The 19462-nt window shown below is 40.1% G+C and overlaps 1 protein-coding gene across 2 annotated transcripts in view; it reads left to right on the plus strand.

Annotated features, from left to right (window-relative positions):
* Window positions 1–16433, plus strand: part of LOC111238004 (ribonuclease Oy-like) — a 20065-nt gene extending 3632 nt beyond the window's left edge. The window contains exons 3-9 of one of the 2 annotated variants that reach the window (XM_022767364.1): window positions 3127–3194; window positions 4188–4245; window positions 4358–4425; window positions 4887–5000; window positions 5391–5439; window positions 7584–7658; window positions 16059–16433. In XM_022767364.1, coding sequence (XP_022623085.1) covers window positions 3127–3194; window positions 4188–4245; window positions 4358–4425; window positions 4887–5000; window positions 5391–5439; window positions 7584–7658; window positions 16059–16262 — 636 coding nt within the window. In that variant the 3' untranslated portion in view covers window positions 16263–16433. The remainder of the gene's footprint in view (window positions 1–3126; window positions 3195–4187; window positions 4246–4357; window positions 4426–4886; window positions 5001–5390; window positions 5440–7583; window positions 7659–16058) is intronic. The other variant, XM_022767365.1, reaches the window with a different exon arrangement.
* The last annotated feature ends 3029 nt before the right edge of the window (window positions 16434–19462 follow it).

Consider the following 19462-nt stretch of genomic DNA (forward strand, 5'->3'; position numbering starts at 1 on the left):
TTTTGTTTTGTAACTTACTGCTGGTAATCTTGAAAGCCTGGAAGTGGGGTCAGGTTTAGATTTAATACTGACACTGATTTTGCTGGTTCATCTGCTCGTAGCCATTTGTATTGTTAAAAACACTAGGTGCAGGGGTGCTGTTTCCGGTGTATTTTGGTTCTTTAGTCGGCCTTGGTAGCAAGTTTTGTTTCTCCTTTTACTTTCAAGTAGATAATTCCTTGTACTGATTAGCTCATAAAGAGTCCTCCTTTTGTTATATTCTGTTTTTGATTTGGACAGCACCCACCGGCCCCATTCCTTGGTTTGTGTTTTTTTCTTCATATAAACCATTATTTTTACAATTTATGATACAATAAACAACTTTATACCTATTACCAACTGGGTTTTGTGTTGCTTCCCTTTCCCCTGTGAGCCGGGTTGTAACAGTTAGCCTAGCTCATATAATCTAAAGGTACCAGGTTAGAGGGAGGAGGTTAGTCATGCAGGTTCTAGAACTGAGACGTACTACTATGTGTTTGAACATACGAGTACCCGATTAACTGTATGACTGACCACAACCTAAGCAAACATTACAACAACAAGACATCAATCAACAAGTACATTAACAAAGTTAAGCTGCTTAGCTATGCTGTGCTGTGCTGGGAAAAGTTAGGCCCAGTCAGTTAACGTTACCCAGTCCTTGGAACAAACAAAGAGGTCCTTTCCAGTGTTGTTGTAAAGTCCAGTGAGTTGGGTGGTTTCCTGGTGGAGTGAAGTCCTGTCTGGTTGTGTTGCTTTGCTGTTATCTCCTTTGTTCTCCTCACAGAGTTAGCTGTTCCATGCCAACTCTGCTATGAATCCTGTTGCTTGGAAAATCTGCTGGCTTTGTGTCGTAGCTGCTGATTCTGAAGAGAACTTGGTTCACTCTGAGTTAATCCGAAGCAGGTCACTGCTGTTTAGGAGAAAAGTGTTTGCAGGCTGCTGTGAGCAAGCTGTCGAGAGAGCTGGTTTCTCAGGTAGCAAGGCTGACCTGGGCTGGGGCCTTGTTGACCTTTGAGGAGCCGAGAGGAGAGAGCAGGAGCTGCCCTCCAGAGCAAGCCGAGAAGAGAGAGAGAAGAGAAGAAGGAGATCTGGTTTTGTTTGGTGACACCCTTGGGGGTCACATGTCACACGCTGACCCACACTGGCTGGCCAGTAAGGTCTGTGGGGGGAAGGGTCGTCCCCAGGTGTGAACAGTGAGCAACTGTGGGGTGTGAGTTCCTTTGTCGACTGGAGCAAAGAAACATCTGGTCTCTTGAATGATGAGTCCCAACAACGCAGTCATGAGCAGAGTGTTAAGACCAGCCTACTGGGAGTTGCACTGTAGCTAAGGACCCTTGGCTGGAACCCAGGTCTGTGGTTGCCATGGTAACCCTGGAGACATGGGATCTAGGTGGATTCTCCTGGAGGCTGTGTCCCATTATCACGGTGACGGATTATGTCAGTGTCTCAGCAATTCAACTCTGGTGGAGTTTGCCAGAAGACTTTCTGTCTCGGGCACTCTTGATTTCTGGTCGCCTTCTCTGCAGGCGGTCATGCATGGGCAGATGTGTTATCTGCTGGCGTCTCTTGCGGGTCGATGTGAAATAAACTCTAATGCTCTTCACTTTGGCTGGATAACTTTAGATGAGACTGGCGTTGATCAGATATCTCTAAAGTTGTCAAAAAGCTTCAAAAAGGAAAACTTGATAATAATTAAAAATTACAAAATTACTCTGAGGCACTACTGTTGTTTTGGTACAGCTGGTCTTTACTTGGCTTATAAAAATAAAAGATCGCGCATGTAAACAAAAAGAATGTTACTTGGAGCACATGACAAAGAAATAATAAAGGACGCGGGCAAAACGATCAAGTGCCAAAATGGAGCCATGAGTTCGTGGCTAGCAGCTTAGAGCTAAGAGCCAGGCTGTTGGTAAGAGCCTGGACTACAGAGCTTTCAGCTTATAGCTTTCTAGCCTTCTATAACTCAGTTTCTAGCTTCTCTTGTCTTAACTTTTAGCAATGTGTGAATTGATCACAACTTTTTTATCCCCTAGGGACTGGCACACGTTTCAGGGGCGTCACCCATCTTCTCCTTTGTTTCAACTTGGTTGAGGTAAAGGAAAAAAATGAGGGAAAGAGCAATGTTGGGAAGGAACAGCAAAGTAAATAAGGAGGTATGGGTGGAAGAAAAACGGGTAGGGAAGGAAACAAGGAGGTAGTGAAGAAATGAGGAGATAAGGAAAGAAATACAGAGGTAGGAAATTAAAGAAGGAGTGAAAGTAAGAAATGAGAAGGTAGTGGAGGAAGGAAGGAGGCAAAGAAGGAAATTAGAAGGTATGAGAGGAAATCAGTAAGGTGGACACATCTACCTCTGATGATGATGATGATGATGATGTAAACTTGTTGTAATGATGTAATAATGTAACTGTGATTAAATGACTTTCCTCAGTAAAGTCTGCAGTTGTCCAGGAACAGATGCGTCACAGTCTAACAGAGATTCTTCAGTGATAGTAACTTAAGTAACTTAAACACAGAGAAAACATGAAACCCAAAGGACTATGTTTGTGACACAATGGGGAGCTCCCCCCACAAAAAACATAAAAGTAGAAGTAAAATAAACAAACAAAAAAAAACAACAAAATTTAGATTTGATAAATGAAGAAACAAGGGAGGAAGGACACAAGAAGGTAGGACAGAAAGTAGGGTCGCATAGTGGAAGAATGGAGGAGGTATGGAAGGAGAGTGGGCATAATGAAGGACAGGACAGTGTATGGAAGGAAAAAGGTTGGATAGGGAAGAAAAAGAAAAGTAGGAGGAGATAATGGAGGAAATTAGGTGACAAGGAAGGAAAGGAGAGGGTAGTGATAGAAAGGAGGAAATAATGAAATGCACAAGGAGGTAGAGAAGGAAAGGATGAGGCAAGGGAAGAAATGAGTGGTTATAGCATTAAAGAAAAGAAAGGAGGTTGTGGAAGAATTCTGAACGGATGAGTTTATGTATTTCATTGTCTGACTGTTTGATGTCCTTTAAGTCAGCCTTCTGTTGATACCTGCTGAGGATTTCCAATATGGCTGCTGGAGGCGGAAGATGTCACCTGACTGGTTTGTGTTTCTGTCTGTCCTTCAGTCTTTGAACAAAGAGACTCTGTGCAGGATTCCTCAGAGCATCAACACCTGGACGATCCACGGTCTGTGGTAAAGAAAATGTAGAACTATTACAGGACAACACATTATCATGTTCTATAATTACTTAAGCAACATCAGTGTAAAACCTTGTAACTCCATCCATGTTAAAATGAATGTTTGTCCTGTATCTAAAGCAGTGTGACCTTGTAAAGCTCCATATTTTCCTCTTCTCCTGTGTTTAATTTGAAGTGTTGATCTATAAGAATATCTTCTTATATTTGTCATATTTGTGGTTTTAAGTACCAAAAACCATCTCAGTGTAGCCCTGGGAGTTAGTTACCACACTTCATTGTCCTGGACAACACAGATTTGCAAGAAATATTTATTTATTTTGAACAGTGGACATAACCTATTTCTTAATTGCCGTAATCTACTCGGCCTGGGTCAATAGGGATATTGGACAAAAAAACAGTCCAAAGTCTAGAAAAATGCAACAACAAAGACAGCTAGCACAAAAAAATATTACACAGAACAAGATAAAATACAATAAAGTAAAATAAAACAGAAACAAAACACAGAAAACAGTAGAATGCTTACCGTCTTTTTAGTTACTTACATTTCACAGCAGTTTCCTTACCTCCATGTTGGAGGTAAGGAAATTGGTTAAAGTCTCATAACAAGAGGAGTTTTTATCAGCTTGCCTCTACTTTGACGTGTTTTCTTTGGACTTGTTCAGTTTAGTGAATGTGATGACTGAAGAGAAACATTCGTTTGGACTTTCCTGGCTATTTCTTGTGAAATTCTAAGTTTTGTTTCAAAACTTAGAAGTCTAGTTTCAATCAAACAATGTGAACATAGAACATTATTCAGTTACTGAGCCAGACTCCTGCTGTTGCTGTGGCTCACCTCCCATTCTCTCCTATTGTATTATTGAGTTGATATGATTGGCTGCTCCTGAGTGTGTGTGTATGTGTGTGTGTGTGTGTGTGTGTGTGTGTGTGTGTGTGTGTGTGTGTGTGTGTGTGTGTGTGTGTGTGTGTGTGTGTGTGTGTGTGTCTCCAGGCCACTTCAGGCACAACACTGCTGCAGCTGCTGGCCGATGTTCCACTCTGACGTCCAGGTGAGCACGGATCAGGATCATCTCACCTGGTTACCTCAGGTGTCTGACATAATAGACGAGATGGTACCGTCTGAGACTGAGAGCTGATTGGCCAATATCATTTATGTTCCAGGAGCTGGAGGCAGAGCTGAGCAAACACTGGCCATCGTTAGTGACAACCAAATCCAGCTTCCACTTCTGGTACAAAATATCAAGAAATATGCATGAGCTGATCAGTAACAGTAGCTGTCAGTAGAGAGATGTCTCAGATGTGTTACAGGTTGTTTAGAAACAGTGTCTCCATCACAGTTTGTCCACCAGAAAGCTCTGACAACTGGACAATCCTCTCTACATAATTTGGTCACTAATCTTTAATGAGCAAATTTAAGAGATCAGTTCAAAAAAGCTTCTCGTTTCTGTTATGCATTTATGTTCAAAAGCATTTAAAGGTGCCTTGCCAGCAGGCTAGTGGTTGAGATGCAGTCAACTATATCACTGCAACATCCCTCATTCAATCCCAGCTCGGGGGCCGATTGATGCTAGTGTCAAACATCCAGTATGACCCAGGCTAATGTAGATGTATGAGAACAATGTGTTAACATTATTCTGTGTGTGTCAAGTGTAGATGTGTACGTCTGATTGTGTTTGTTTGTGTGGAATAGGAGAGACGAGTGGAGAAAACATGGGGTGTGTGCAGCGTGTGTCGAGGGAATGAACTCTCCTCCAAGATACTTCCAGATCTGCCTCAAACTACGAGCACAATTCGATATCCACAAGTTAGACACACACACACACACACACACACACACACACACACACACACACACACACACACACACTCACACACTTACCTCTTAGCATGTGTCACTTTTGGAGGAAGTACATTGGCTTCCATTGTTGACCTAGAACTAAAAGGTACTGTTGCAGATTACGACTGAAAAAAACTTCACATGCACAACTGTGGAAGTTGTGTTGACCAGTGGTCTTTACCCAACAGGTTTTGGCTCAAATGTTGATTTGTTTTAAGCCTCCACTGCACACTGACCCCACAGACTGAGCACACAGTCACAGATTAGACTCATAAAAAAATCTGAAAAATATTTTCGTGTGTGTGTGTGTGTGTGTGTGTGTGTGTGTGTGTGTGTATATGTGTGTGTGTCCTACAGACTGCTGGAAGATGCTGGCATCACTCCATCCTGTGAACGGCCTTACAAGGTAACAACACACACTCACAATTTACAATTTGTTAAAATCTGCTCAACTGACCTCATTATCACCTGTTATACTATTTTATTTATACTTTATAACAACTGATGAGAACATCACAGACTCATGGGTTATTCATTTATTTAAGGACATATTCGTCACAACTCCTCCAACCCCAAGGCGACAGGCGTACAGATCTTTTTGGGTTAGGGTTAGGGTTAGGGTTAGCCCTAACCCTATCTATTTATTTACCATGGAGCAGAGTAAAACACAATGTCTGATCTAGTATATACAGGTGTGTGTATGTGTGTGTGTGTGTGTTTGTGTGTGTGTTTGTGAGGACACAAACAAAGGCAAGATGGCCGATTCAAAGTGGTCACTGTGACCACATGATCTGAACAAAGAAGACTACACAAGATGGCGGTAAACAAAGAAACTACTCAAAATGGCCGCTGAGACCACCTGGGGTGTGTGAGAGGGAAGGTGTGAGTTTCTTTGTTAGCCTAGCTCATGTAATCTAAAGGTACCAGGTTAGAGGGAGGAGGTTAGTCATGCAGGTTCTAGAACTGAGACGTACTACTATGTGTGTGAACATACGTGTACCTGATTAACTGTATGACTGACCACAACCTAAGCAAACATTACAACAACAAGACATCAATCAACAAGTACATTAACAAAGTTAAGACTTCTGCTGCTTAGTTATGCTGTGCGGTGCTATGCTGTGCTGGGAAAGGTTAGGCCCAGTCAGTTAACGTTACCCAGTCCTGGAAACCAGCAAAGAGGTCCTTTCCAGTGTTGGTGTAAAGTCCAGTGAGTTAGGAAATTTCCTAGTGGAGTAAAGTCCTGTCTAGCTGTGTTACTTTGCAGTTATCTCCTTTGTTCTCCTCACAGAGTTAGCTGTTCCATGCTAACTCTGCTACAACTCCTGTTGCTTGGAAAACCAGCTGGCCTTGTGTCGTAGCTGCTGATTCTGAAGAGAACTTGGTTCACTCACAGTTAATCCGAAGCAGGTCGCTGCTATTGAGGAGAAGAGTGTTTGCAGGCTGCTGGTAGCGGGCCGGCGAGAGAGCTGGTTTCTCAGGTAGCAGGGCTGACCTGGTCTGGGGCCTTGTTGCCCTTTGAAGAACTGAAAGGAGAGAGCTGGAGCTGCTCTCCAGAGCAAGCCAAAGGAGAAGAGAGCGAGAAGAGGGCCAGAGATCTGGTTTTGTTTGGTGACACCCTTGGGGGTCACATGTCACACGCTGACCCACACTGGCTGGCCAGTAAGGTCTGTGGGGGGAAGGGTCGTCCCCAGGTTTGAACGGTGAGGAACTGTGGAGTGTGAGTTCCTTTGTCCAGTGGAGCAAAGAAACATTTGGTCTCTTGAATGATTGAGTCCCAACACCCACACCTCCAATCTGATTTCATTGACTGGACTCCAATTTGCTTTTGTTGATGTCATTAGTCAAGGAGTTGGACAGACTTTTTCCAACCTACACTGTGAATGTTTGAATTATGTTTTAAGTATGGAAAGAACAACACAATAATGATTTTCATAACTTAGATGAGGATCTGACTAAGGGTATCAAACTACCATACGTTTATGGACCATATGAGTTGGTTTGATAATTCAATACCAAGGAGTAATTGAGTTCAAATGAATTTGATGAGACTGATATTAAAAAAAGTATCATTAATAATCTGTATCGAAGTCACAGTACCGTTGTCAGTACCGATATCCAGCCCTTGATATGACCATGTTTATTCCACTGTATCTTACATTTAGAAATTCAATTTATTGAAACCTAAAAACTATTCATCACTTTTTATCCATCAAACATTAAACAGTGTAAACAGACATTAAACAGTGTATTGTTTTGTATGTCAAACAAATCCAAAATGACAAAATGGTATACAGTTCAGACAGTAGATATAGATCATATAGTATAATGTAAACTGTACATTCGTCAAGATGATCACCTTCACAAGTCACATCCACTAATTAACAGTGTCTCAGTCTGTCACATGCTGGTGTCCTGACTAGGTTCTGCTCCCTGTCCTGTATCTGAGCATCAGGACCTCTGTCAGGTCAGAGCATCACCTCCTATTTTGTGTCTCACTACATGAAAATGTTTTTGTGTGTATGTGTGTGTGTGGGTGTGTGTGTTTAGGTTGCAGAGGTGCACAGTGTCCTGGTTCCACATCTAAGTGACAGACTTGAGATTCAGTGTGTGACAGACGACAAGGTCAGATTATCCGTCTTTGTCTTTATGCTGCTCTGTACTCAAGTTACAATGACTGTAATCTGAAAGTGACTTATTGGGTGAATATGCTTTACAGTCTCTGGATCTCAAACATGATGATTTGCTGCTTTTTTCTGTGTTTCTATCACAGGAAACTGAATCTCTTTCAGGGTATCTGCAAGTTACATTTAAGACTTTTTAAAGCTCCATATTTTCCTCTTCTCATGTTTTATTTGAAGTGTTGATCCATAAGAAGATATATTTGTGGTTTTAAGAACCAAAAACCAATATATTTCCAATCTTGAAAGGTTGGATGGTGGGTCCAGGTGGGCTGGGCTTATAGGGCATGGCTAGGGCGGTGACTGCTTTGCTGAGACATCACAAAGTTCCAGAAGTCCTGACGGCTGGCTTTAAGGCTCAGTTTCTGAATACAGGCTGTGTGCATTTCTCTGTGGACTGAGCGCTCTGATACTTTCACAGTATTAATATAGAACCTAGACTTGCTTTATAATATATATAACACATGGACATCTACCTTTATACTATATGACATTTTAATACCTGTTTCACAGCCATATCTGCCAAAATATGAAAAAATATCAATGGAAACCTGGATGATAAGGGCAAGAATTAATTCCCAAATGCACAAATTTATTGGTATTCATATCACATTTTCTCAATATCTAATAAGATCATGAATTGATTATTGAACACAACCTACAACTGGATAATAAACAAAAAATGGATGGATGGATTCATTTTTATTAAATTTATTTAACATATAACTTTCAGCTCAGCTCAGCTCAGAGGTCAGGAACAGTAATATTGGAGATTTTCTAGCCAGTTTTTTCTAAAATTACAAACAGAAACATTTTATAAGAAATGTTACTGCCACCAATGACAGGCAAGAAAGGAGAAGACAACAACCTTGGTACCTTTAAAGGTCCTTTGAAGTCAGGGCAAGGCAAGGCAAATTTATTTGTATAGCACATTATCATACACAGAGGTCATTCGATGTGCTTAACAGAAATAACAGGGACAACATTAAAAGATTTGATGAAGGCAGAGGAGAATAGATCAGTTTTTCAGCTTCTTTTTAAAGCCAGTTACGGTTTGGGCAGATTTGACCTCCATTGGGAGCTGGTTCCTGCAGTGGTAAGGGGTGGGGGATAATTGCTATTGTTTTGTGCAACCAACATAAACCCAAAGATATTCAATTTACTGTCACAAGCCAGTTTTCCATCACAGTTTTGCACAAAATAGAAGTGATTTTTTTTTTGAAAAGTCAACAAAACACAGTTGTGAGTGTTCTGTGTTCCCACTGAGTGATATTATGTCAATAAAACCCATTTTCTCCTCCTGTGATATCATTCCAATTAAACGTGACAAAAGATTTCCAGCAGTCTGCCTCTCGGTTGGAACTGGCTCCCTGGGGCCTGATATGGCAGCAGCCGCTACTTAAATGCAAAAAAAAAAAAGGGTTTTCATTTAAATTTTGTGAAATATTGCTTGAATAGTCCACATCATGTGAGCGTATAAATTTTTATGCGATATTTGCCAGTTTTTTCAAAATCTGAGTGTTTCCATCAAATTACGCAAGGAGCAGGTCAATGGAAACACATCTAGAGATAAGTGAGAAAAAACTGTGAATATAGCAGATATTAATTCATTTTCAGACAGAAGACTGCCTGACTAATTGTGTCATCAGAGACAGATGACTGGTGGTTACATTTAATACATCTGTAACACATGATGATTCCTTTAAGCCTTCAGCTGTGCTTCTTTGTTACTGAACATCTGTGTTGAGCTTTTGGAGTCATCTCAGCTGGACATCCACAGTTAGAGAGAGTAGCCACAGAACTGAATCATCTCCATTTATAAACAGTTTGTGTGACTGTGGACAGATAAAGACCCAAACTCTTGGATGACGTCAGCTGATATTTCTTGTGAACAGCCTTAAAAATGTTAAAGTGTCTCTAACCTACTCAAGGACTCCTGGCTTGATAACTCCTGACTCCAGTTAGCTTTTGATGCCATTAGCTGAGGGGTTCACAGACTATTTACAGCTACACTGTTAATTGTCAATTAACAGTTATATGTTAATTTCAAACAATGAAGCTCAGCTTCAGATTTTTCTCAGCAAATAGCAATCCCACTGCAATTTGTCCAGAAATTGCATTGTCTAGTGTTTTAATGATGTTTTCAATGTGGAAGAACAACACAACGATTGTGTGTAATCAGTTGCTCATTTTGGTAACTTGGATAAAGATCTGATCATATTTTAGGACAAATATATACAGAAATGGAGGAAATTCCAGTGGACACTTTTTCTTACCATTGTTCATTCGTTCACTATGTTTCAAATTGCTCTAATAACACAGCTCTCCTCAGACAGAGACTGTGTGCTGACCTTCAGGGGATTTAGTCAAATAAGAGCGGAGTAATAATATGCAGCTGTGAAAATGAGAGTGAAGCACACTTGAACACTCTCTGGAGATGTGACTGTGGAGATCTCCATCAAGTGGCCAGTGGTATTTGAAGTGATCCCAGAAGCAACAATCCTGTGTATGAAAATAGCAAAGCAATCAGACCAAGCAGAGTCAGTGTAACTCTGTTATTCCCAGCATCTATGATTGATTATTGCTTATGTATTAAAAGCAGTGGTATCTCCCTCCAAAAACAGTCTGACGTTAAACCCAAAACATAATCCGAGGATTAGCGTTAGTACTACTGTGTCATTGATTTTTGTGCAAATCAAAAAATATGTAAGAATACATTTAAAAGCATATTTCATTTTATATATTTTATTATTTCCAATGCAATAATGTCTGATTGCATACATGAACCAACAGGGCCCTTATTAAGACACCAACATTTTGAAGGGTGGGTTTAGCCTAGTTTAGCACAAAGACTGGAGGTGGAAACAGCTCCAGGTCTGATTTTAAAGACAACAGTCAATGGAAAAAGTCCAACACTTCATCAGCTGACCAATGGTGTAACTTCATCACTCACTCGAGCAGTCAGTCACAGACATTTACGGATTGAGCGCTGGCTCAAAGTTAAAATACCATTCATGATCAATACTACAGTTTGGGTTATTTACCTTCAACAAGAGTTTGGTTTGCGTCCATGTTTGATTGGTTTTCAGACAATTCTGTGTTATTAACCAGGACAGCACTATACAAGTTTGAGGCAGTTGTACTTTATACTTCTGCTCAACTACAAACAGTTCAGAACTTTTTACAGCACTACATTTTTCTGATAAATAAAGTTGCTAATTACATTGCAGTTTTACTTAGAATGCACATAGCTTTTAAAATATGATGCATTGATTAAATAACTGAACATTATATAATTAAAGGTCCCATATAGTATAAAGGTAGATGTCCATGAGTTGTGTGATTATAAAGCAGGGTTAGTAAGGACTTCTGGAACTTTGTGATGTCTCTCAACCAAGCAGTTACCGCCCTCAGCCACGCCCCAGTCCCCGCCCACCTGGACCCACTATCCAAACTTGCAGGAATTAGTTTCTATGAGTGTTTACCTGAAATTTGCTATCTTTTTATTAGATCACTCAGAAAACAGTCAGCCAATGAGAAGAGAGGCTCAGAGCCTCCTCTCTTATGTTTGGCTCACCAACCTGTTGTTACAAGAGAGGAGATGTAAAACCACATTGAGATGGTTTTTGTTTGTTAAAACCACAAATATGTCCTCTTATGGATGAACGCTTCAAATAAAACACTGGAAAAGTGTAAAATATGGACCTTTAGATTAAACTCTACCTTTACCAGCTACAATGTTATAATGCTGTTTACATGTTAATGCATCATTAATTAATAATTGAATAATCTAACAATGACCAGGGCTGGGGTTCTGTTACCTTTAATATTCTGAGTACATATTGCTGATAATGCTTCTGTATTTTTGAGTAGCATTTTGACAGAAGGACTTCTTATTTTTACAGTGCAGTATTTCTACTTTAACTTAGGTAAAAGATCTGAATATTTAAAAAAAAACAATTACAACTCGAAAACTGGTAATTAGCAACATTACAAGAACGTAATAGAGTTCTACTGTCAACTAAACGCAGCTGAGTACTGGACGGATTACAGACAAAGGTACATGTACATAAGACAGCTTTGGAGTTGTAGAGAGATTTTTTTTTCCTCTTTTAATGGCACTGGGCTTTGTGCTATGCTAGACTGAACCCATCTATATTTGTCCCAGATGTACCCACATTCAAAGATCATCTGATGCCGACACCAACAAGCTAATATTAAAAGGTAGTTACTGCTGGAGGTCTGTGTCTCCTCACATCTGCCTATGAGCTGCAGTGTCTCAGTTGCACCTCACAGCCCTGAGTGATTTTTACTAAACAAAAGGCTCAAACTCTTATAGTAGCTGTCAAAATAGGCTCTCAGTTTACTGACCAGCCACATACTGTGGAGCGGTGTCATCCAAGCGCTGGAACATGTCCTGGAAAAATCTCTTAAGACCCACAACCCTTTGACTCCAGATGGTTTTAATATCATTTAATCTTCACTGCTTTCAACAGCCAAAGAGGATCAAACTGATTATTGTATTACTAAATACTCTTAGGTCACTGATACCTCGTCTCTGCTCTCTAAAGGCTGCAACACTCATTGGTTATCTGTTGGGACTGAAGACTCTTCCGAGAGTTATTAGAACTGACAGCTGGTTCTGATGTCTGTCTGTGAGTCAATCAAACACTCAGTTCAGTTTATTTTAAAAAAGTGTGTTGTGTTCTAACACAATTAAATGTTTATTTCTTGCTCAAACCGCTTTAATCCAGATATCTGAGCTGCTGCAGGAGAAATCTCCACATAAATGCCATATGCATAAATAACATGTTAGAGATTTGACAAGTGTTAACAGGTTGATATTTTACATCTTAAGATGTTTCATATTGGCATATTAACACGTAAATACCTGTGTCAGCCAATGGGTCGTTCCATTTTTGTCTAATAGGGTTGTTAAAGAAGACGTCTGAGGCATAGTAATTGTTGGCTGCTCAACCGTTTGTGGCGCTCACAACCCAAAATATATCACTATGCACATTCACGTTTGTACCATCAGTGAATGTATGACGCTGTGTGTCTAATCTTTCACACTGATGATGCTGTTTCTCCAGAGGAAAAGAAAACTGGATTTTCTTTATCGTTTCCACCATCTCCTGTCACACTGACCTTGACCTTTGACTATCAAAATTTAATCAGTTTGTCCTTAAGTCCAAGTGAATATTTGTGCAAAATTTGAAGAAGTTCCGTCAAGGTGTTACTGAGATATTGTTTCCATGACAACCCGACAACCTAAACACATAATTCCTCTGGCTTTGGCTGTTGCCAGCACGGAAGAATAAAAACTCAAGGACATCTACCTTTATACAATATGGGACCTCTAAGTGAATTGTGACAGGTATCGTTCTAATCAACAATGTTATGCAGGGATTATATTTGAAATACTTTCATTCAGCACCGTCACCAAGCAGTTTTCTGCTTCTAAATCTTCACATAAAAATGCAAAGTTTGTCTAGAGGAAAAATCATGTTTTGTAGTTTTGTAGATCATTTCTCATTTCTAGTAATAATATTACACACAGAACTCACTAATAGTGCTTTGACACATGCACTGCCACCATGAACTTCTCTAGACATTACTCCCAGGAGGAGCTGTGTGTGAGGACACTAACATGTGGATCACCTGGACCGACATTAAGCAGACATCCCCCTGCAGCTCCCTGGTATAAAGTCTGTGTAATGTCCTATTTGAGTCGATGTGTGAATAGAGCAGATCACTGTCTGGAGAATTTATAGCAAGCAGGTGGATGTGTCGGTAACGTTTCTATCATGCCTCCTGTGCCAGCACCATTGGCTCTAACCAGGCGCCACCCCTCGCTTAAAGGTGTAATGTGTAAGATTGTGCTTCTTGCTCCACCTCCATAGAGGGCAGCATTTCACCTCTTCACCCCTGTCCAGTTAATCATGTTGTTTTCCCCATGTTCCTAATAATTTATCATTTATTGTTGATAGTTAAAATTGTTGATAGCACCGAAACAAATTATGAATACTTGTAATACAAACAGTATGTTTTTATTTACCTATACAAATATGAAGGCAAGGGGATACTGCGTGACACATGGATGTCAGGCTACAGCAGCATGAGGAAGGGATGATAACATTATCACAAAGGCAGAATCAGAAAATCAGGTTAATTGCCAGGTAGGTTTTTACTTACAAGATATTTGGCTGGGTGTTTGGTGTAGTATACAATAAACAGATTAACAGGAAATAACAATAAAAAGGTAAAATACTGCAACAGTCAAAAAGATAAACATACATAGATACACATATTCATAAAATAAAACTATGAAAAAAAACAATGTAAATAAAACTCCTGCTGATCAGGATATGCAAAAGATCACAGTATAGACAGACTGTTCTGTGCAGGAATAATACTCCAAGGTGTTACTGTAAAGTGGTTTTTGATTGATGAGGCCAGATGCAGAAGAGGAGGAAGGTGCTGGTCCATCACTGGGGAGGACTGGACAGAAATTCTGATCCTGATACAGACAAACATGTGATTGGACAATTAGTTTAGATCATACAAGTTCTTTATATTACAAACATAATACCAACTTGTAAGGATAGTAAGGATAGATATGAATATGCTAAAATAAATACAGTATTAGACAGTCTCTCTCTCAAATTGAATCGATGTATTGGTCTCTCTAGTCCGCACTAGTCAGACTAGTGCGGACTAGAGAGACCAATACATGATGAACTGATGAAGCCGCTTGGATAAGAGGCGAAACGTCTTCCACAGACAAATACAAGTCCAGTTGCCTTCGATTCAATTTGAGAGAGAGATAACTATGACCTGGACGAATGAGAACATTCACAGACAGTATTAGACAGTGGATCCTGAACCCACTGGTTCTGGACCAAACTGTCTTTTTGTCTTACTTGTAAAAAAAAGTTATTGACGCATGTCCAGCTGGACAACAGCCGCAGGAACAGGCTAAATTCTACTACATAGCTAAAACGTCAACATCATACATTTATGCCATTTGAAGTGTTTGTCAGTACGGTTTGTCATTTGCACTAGCAGATGGGTACTAGCAGTAAGAGGATGAATGTGGGTGGGATGATGTTGCGTTCAAGGCAACTGGAACGGCAACCCTAATTACAACACGGCCTGGGACGCAGCTAGTTGGTTAGCATGTTCATTTCAGTAGATATCTCTGAAATACAATAGATGGAGGTCTTGATCAAGACATCATCACTGTGGCTCCTTCACATAGCCTACTATTGATAGTGTTAGTTCATTTTTTAAAACATTTTAATCTAAAATTCTGGCCAGGTCAGGCCCAATCTTACACATTACACCTTTAAACCAAACCAGACATGTGTGAAACATGTGTGCAAGTCTGGACAATGTCTGGACCTGATTCACTGGACATTTTCCATACATGAATACTTATAGGAACTGTACTTTAAAAGCTTACAGTTGTGGTGATACAAGCAGCAGGACGAGTTACGCGCCAAAATTTGGTGGAAGAATAATAATAAGCCCGAAGGAATATTAATAGATGCCTCGGAGCTGAGCACCCGTGGCACTAATTAATATCTGCCTGCTGCAAGCCAAACGTGTAATTGCTCTAAAATGGAAGGAAACTCAGAGACTGAAATCTAGTCATTGGATTAGCAAGATGTCTTGTAGCCTGGCATTAGAAAAACTAACCAACATATTAAGAGGCAAAGTTGAACATTTTTACAGATGCCTGTGATGACAGAGATCGGTGCTACCACCACGATCCCATGGTAACTTGTAATTTGTACTGCAGCAAGGGGATCGTGGTTGTGAACAAGGAAAGAGATTAGGATGATAACCAAATGATAAACTTCAGTTTTTTATTGATCTTTAATTAATTAGAGTGCTCCTATGATTTCTGAATTATGTATACATGTATATGTGTGCATATACTGTATGTATTTATATATGTATATATACTGTATATGTATATACATATGCATGTATATACATACAGTAGGTATACTACCTTGTATGTAATTTATTTATTATATTTATTTGTTTTAAATTTTTTATAGTCTATATACTTTCAACTTATTTTGATTCTTGTCTGTATGTATAACTCAATATTTAGAGTTATGGTTTATTAAGTTTTATTTTTAATTTTACAGAGACTGTTGTTTTTCGGGGTGGGAGGGAGGATCTTAATGAAGGTCTAAATGATGTGTTTATTCTTTAAATTCAAAATGAACAAAAGCCAATAAGGAAAGTATTGGGAAAAAAAATAACAAAAACTTCTTACCAGTGGTGTTAGCTGTGTTTTATATCCAGTCTTCCCTCTCTCCCCCCTCAGGACAGAGAGGTGTGGTTTCAGGTGAAGATCCCTCTGTCTCACAACCTGACTCTCGGCTGTGATCACCATGGTGATGCTGAGAATGACCTGGCGACCGGATCCAACCGGGCATGGAACTCCTCTCCTGGACATCCCTGCCCTCCTCAGGTCCCTTTCTACTACTTCCCAATAGACCACCAGCAGCCCAAGCAGCCCTGTGGCTGAGAGGACCACGGCACCTGAAAACCCTCAGTAGCAGCAGCCCCAGCAGCTTCCTACTGTCTTCAGTGGAGAACTGTACTCTGAATGTGTAACCTAAGTTATTACTTCACATCTACATCAACAAATAAATCAATTCATACATTTACAGAATTTGAATGTGTTATTTTTGTTGCCTCTGAACCATTGATTAAAGACATTTTGATTTTCCATGTGTCATTGATCATTTGTTTCTCAAAGCTGATGCTGTTTATGTTTAGTTTAAAGGTCACAAAAGCCTGTAACAGAACATTTAAAACATACACTGAATCTGCAGAGGTTTTATTATTTATATACTTGTCAACAAACCAGCATCTGAAGAGACAAACCATTGTTTCTAAAAACTATTAAAAACACATCACTGGTGCACTGGGTGGCATGTTCCTTTATCACCATGAACACCTACACACAGTTTGTTCAGACTCAGTCCCACACATAAAAACTGTCAAGACAGTAGCAAATGTGGATTAATCCACACCTGAAAATGACCGAGCTTTAAAACTATACTTGCATTTTTAAAGATTTACAGTTGCAATCAAAATTATTCAACCCCCACTGCAAATCAGGTTTATTGGCAAAATGTACAACTAGCAGCTATTTGCAATAAACAAATCAAACAAAAACAATTTAAATAGCTCAACACAACTAATAATACAAGTGGTTTCTCCAAATTCAACACAAAATGCCACTTTTATTGACTACTGCACTCTACAAATTATTCAACCCCTTCATGACAAGCATCTTTAGTACTTAGTAGGGCATCCTTTTGCTGTTATGACCTGCTGCAAACGTGATGCATACGTGCATACGTGCATACATATGCAAACGTGACTCCAGCTTCTGGCAGCGTTCCTGAGGAACCTTAGCCCGAAAAGTTCCAGTTTTGTTTCATCGCTCCACAGAACAGAATCCCAAAACCTCTTTGGCTTATTTATATAGTTTTGAGCAAATTGGAGCCGACTTTTCTTGTGCTTTTGGGTCAGAAGTGGTGTACGTCTTGGAGTTTGGGCATGGAGCCCTTCAGCGTTTAGTATGTGCCTTACTGTGGAAACTGAAACCTCAGTGCCTGCTGCCACCAAGTCTTGCTGCAGGTCTTTTGCAGTCAGTTGAGGGTTTTTGACCACCTGCCTCCTCAGGCCTCTGGTGGCAGCCGTTGATAGCTTCCTCTTTCTGCCACGTCCAGGTAGTGTAGCCACTGTTTAAACTTTAAACTTTAAACTTGCGAACTATGCTTCCAACTGTATCTCTAGGAACATTCAGTGCCTTTGCTCTCTTTTTGTGTCTGTAGCGTTAACGCCATATTTTAGGATTTACTCTCGTTGAAATGGGGCACCAGTCCTCTAGGAGGACAACAATGAATTACTTCATTGCCAAATTTATCAATCTCATATCGGAAGCCATGACTTCTCGATTCAATAGATCTCCAGTCTCTACGTCAAAAGAACACAACAGGACAACAACTGGGTGTAAATTAAGGCGTTTATTTAACTAAGCTACTATCTACAGAGTAAATGCAAGGTGTAATAATCATAACGATGAAAATAATAAGGAAATGAGCAGTGTGATGAGTTGGCAATTGTGGGAGAGAATATGTTATGGCTATACACTATGGCTATACAGCTTATGATACTACATCTACGAATTAGGTTTGATGATTAAATATTGCTATATTTCGACATCAACCCAGTCACGAGCAGAGTGTTAAGACGGGCCTACTGTGAGTTGCGCTGTAGCTGAAGACCCTCGGCTGGAACCCAGGTGGCTGTGGTTGCCGTGGTAACTCTGGAGACGCGGGATCTAGGTGGATTCTCCTGGAGGCCGTGTCCCGTTATCACGATGACGGATTCTGCCGGTGTCTCAGCGATTCAGCTCTGGTGGAGTTTGCCAGGAGACTTTCTGTCTCGGGCACTCTTGATTTCTGCTCGGCTTCTCTGCAGGCGGTCGTGCAGATGTTATCTGCTGGTGTCTCTTGCGGGTTGATGCGAAATAACTCTAATGCTCTTCACTTTGGCTGGATAACTTTAGAGGAGACTGGCGTTGACCAGATGACTCTAAAGTTGTCAAAATCGTCAAAAAAGGAAAAACTTGATGATGATTAAAGTTACAAAATTACTCTGAGGCACTTCTGTTGCTTTGGTTCAGTTGGTCTTGACTTGGCTTATAAAAATAAAAGATCGCGCATGTAGACAAAAATCATGTTACTTGTAGCTTGTGGCAAAGAAAATTAAAGACGAAAAGAAGAAGAAAAGTGCAAAAATGACTAAGAGCAATGAGTTTGTGGCTAGCAGCTTAGAGCTAAGAGTTCACATGGCTACAGAGCCGGGCTTTGAGCCGGGACTCTGAGCTTTGAGCAAAGTTCTCAGCTTCTAGTTTCTGCATCGTTCCTCGCTCCTCGCATCTCTTGTCATCTGGGTTTCTCTGACTTTTCTTAACTGACATCTGACTTCTTCTCACCTTTCAGGCTTTTCTTGGAACTTTGTGACTTGTTCTGCTCTGCCATCTGACCCGATTTTCTTTGAACTACTCTATGTGAATTGATCACGACTGTTTTATCCCTTGGGGGCTGGCACATGTTTCATGGGCACCACCCATCTTCTCCTGTGTTTCCACTTGGAGAAGAGAGTAATTTTCCACTGAACTTTAGAATAATTTAAATCTAGAGTTTACTTATAAACTCGCACATCCATCTTCCACCATGACCACAAAACATTAAGTGAAATAACATATAAAACTATTTGCTCTAATAATGGCAGAGAAAAACCTGGAATCAATCATGATACAAGTGGTTAACTGATCAAAATACAATATAAACATTTCCCAAAGCTAATAGTCTATACATATGGATTACACAGCAGTTCTTCGACTGTACTAATAATAATATGGACATTCTGGGTGTCATGTAGTGTGTTACCTTGTGTGAGGGATGTTGACAGTATGGTCACATGAAGGACATTGTCTTAAAATCTACATGTTACATTTCAAACATTCTATGGGATAGAAGTTTGGGGTTAAACTATTGCATAGGAAAATCTCATGAGTTAGGGAACAGTTAGATATTTAATTTTACATTCTTCCTTAGATCTGTGTCTGTGAAGAGTGTTCTGCTGGTCACTACCCAGGATTGGAATGTGGATTGTAGTTTATGACTCTTATCTAAAGAGGGGCAG

Source organism: Seriola dumerili, unplaced genomic scaffold, assembly GCF_002260705.1.
Source record: "Seriola dumerili isolate Sdu_G_001 unplaced genomic scaffold, Sdu_1.0 BDQW01001168.1, whole genome shotgun sequence".
In the NCBI taxonomy this organism is placed as follows: Eukaryota; Metazoa; Chordata; class Actinopteri; order Carangiformes; family Carangidae; genus Seriola; species Seriola dumerili.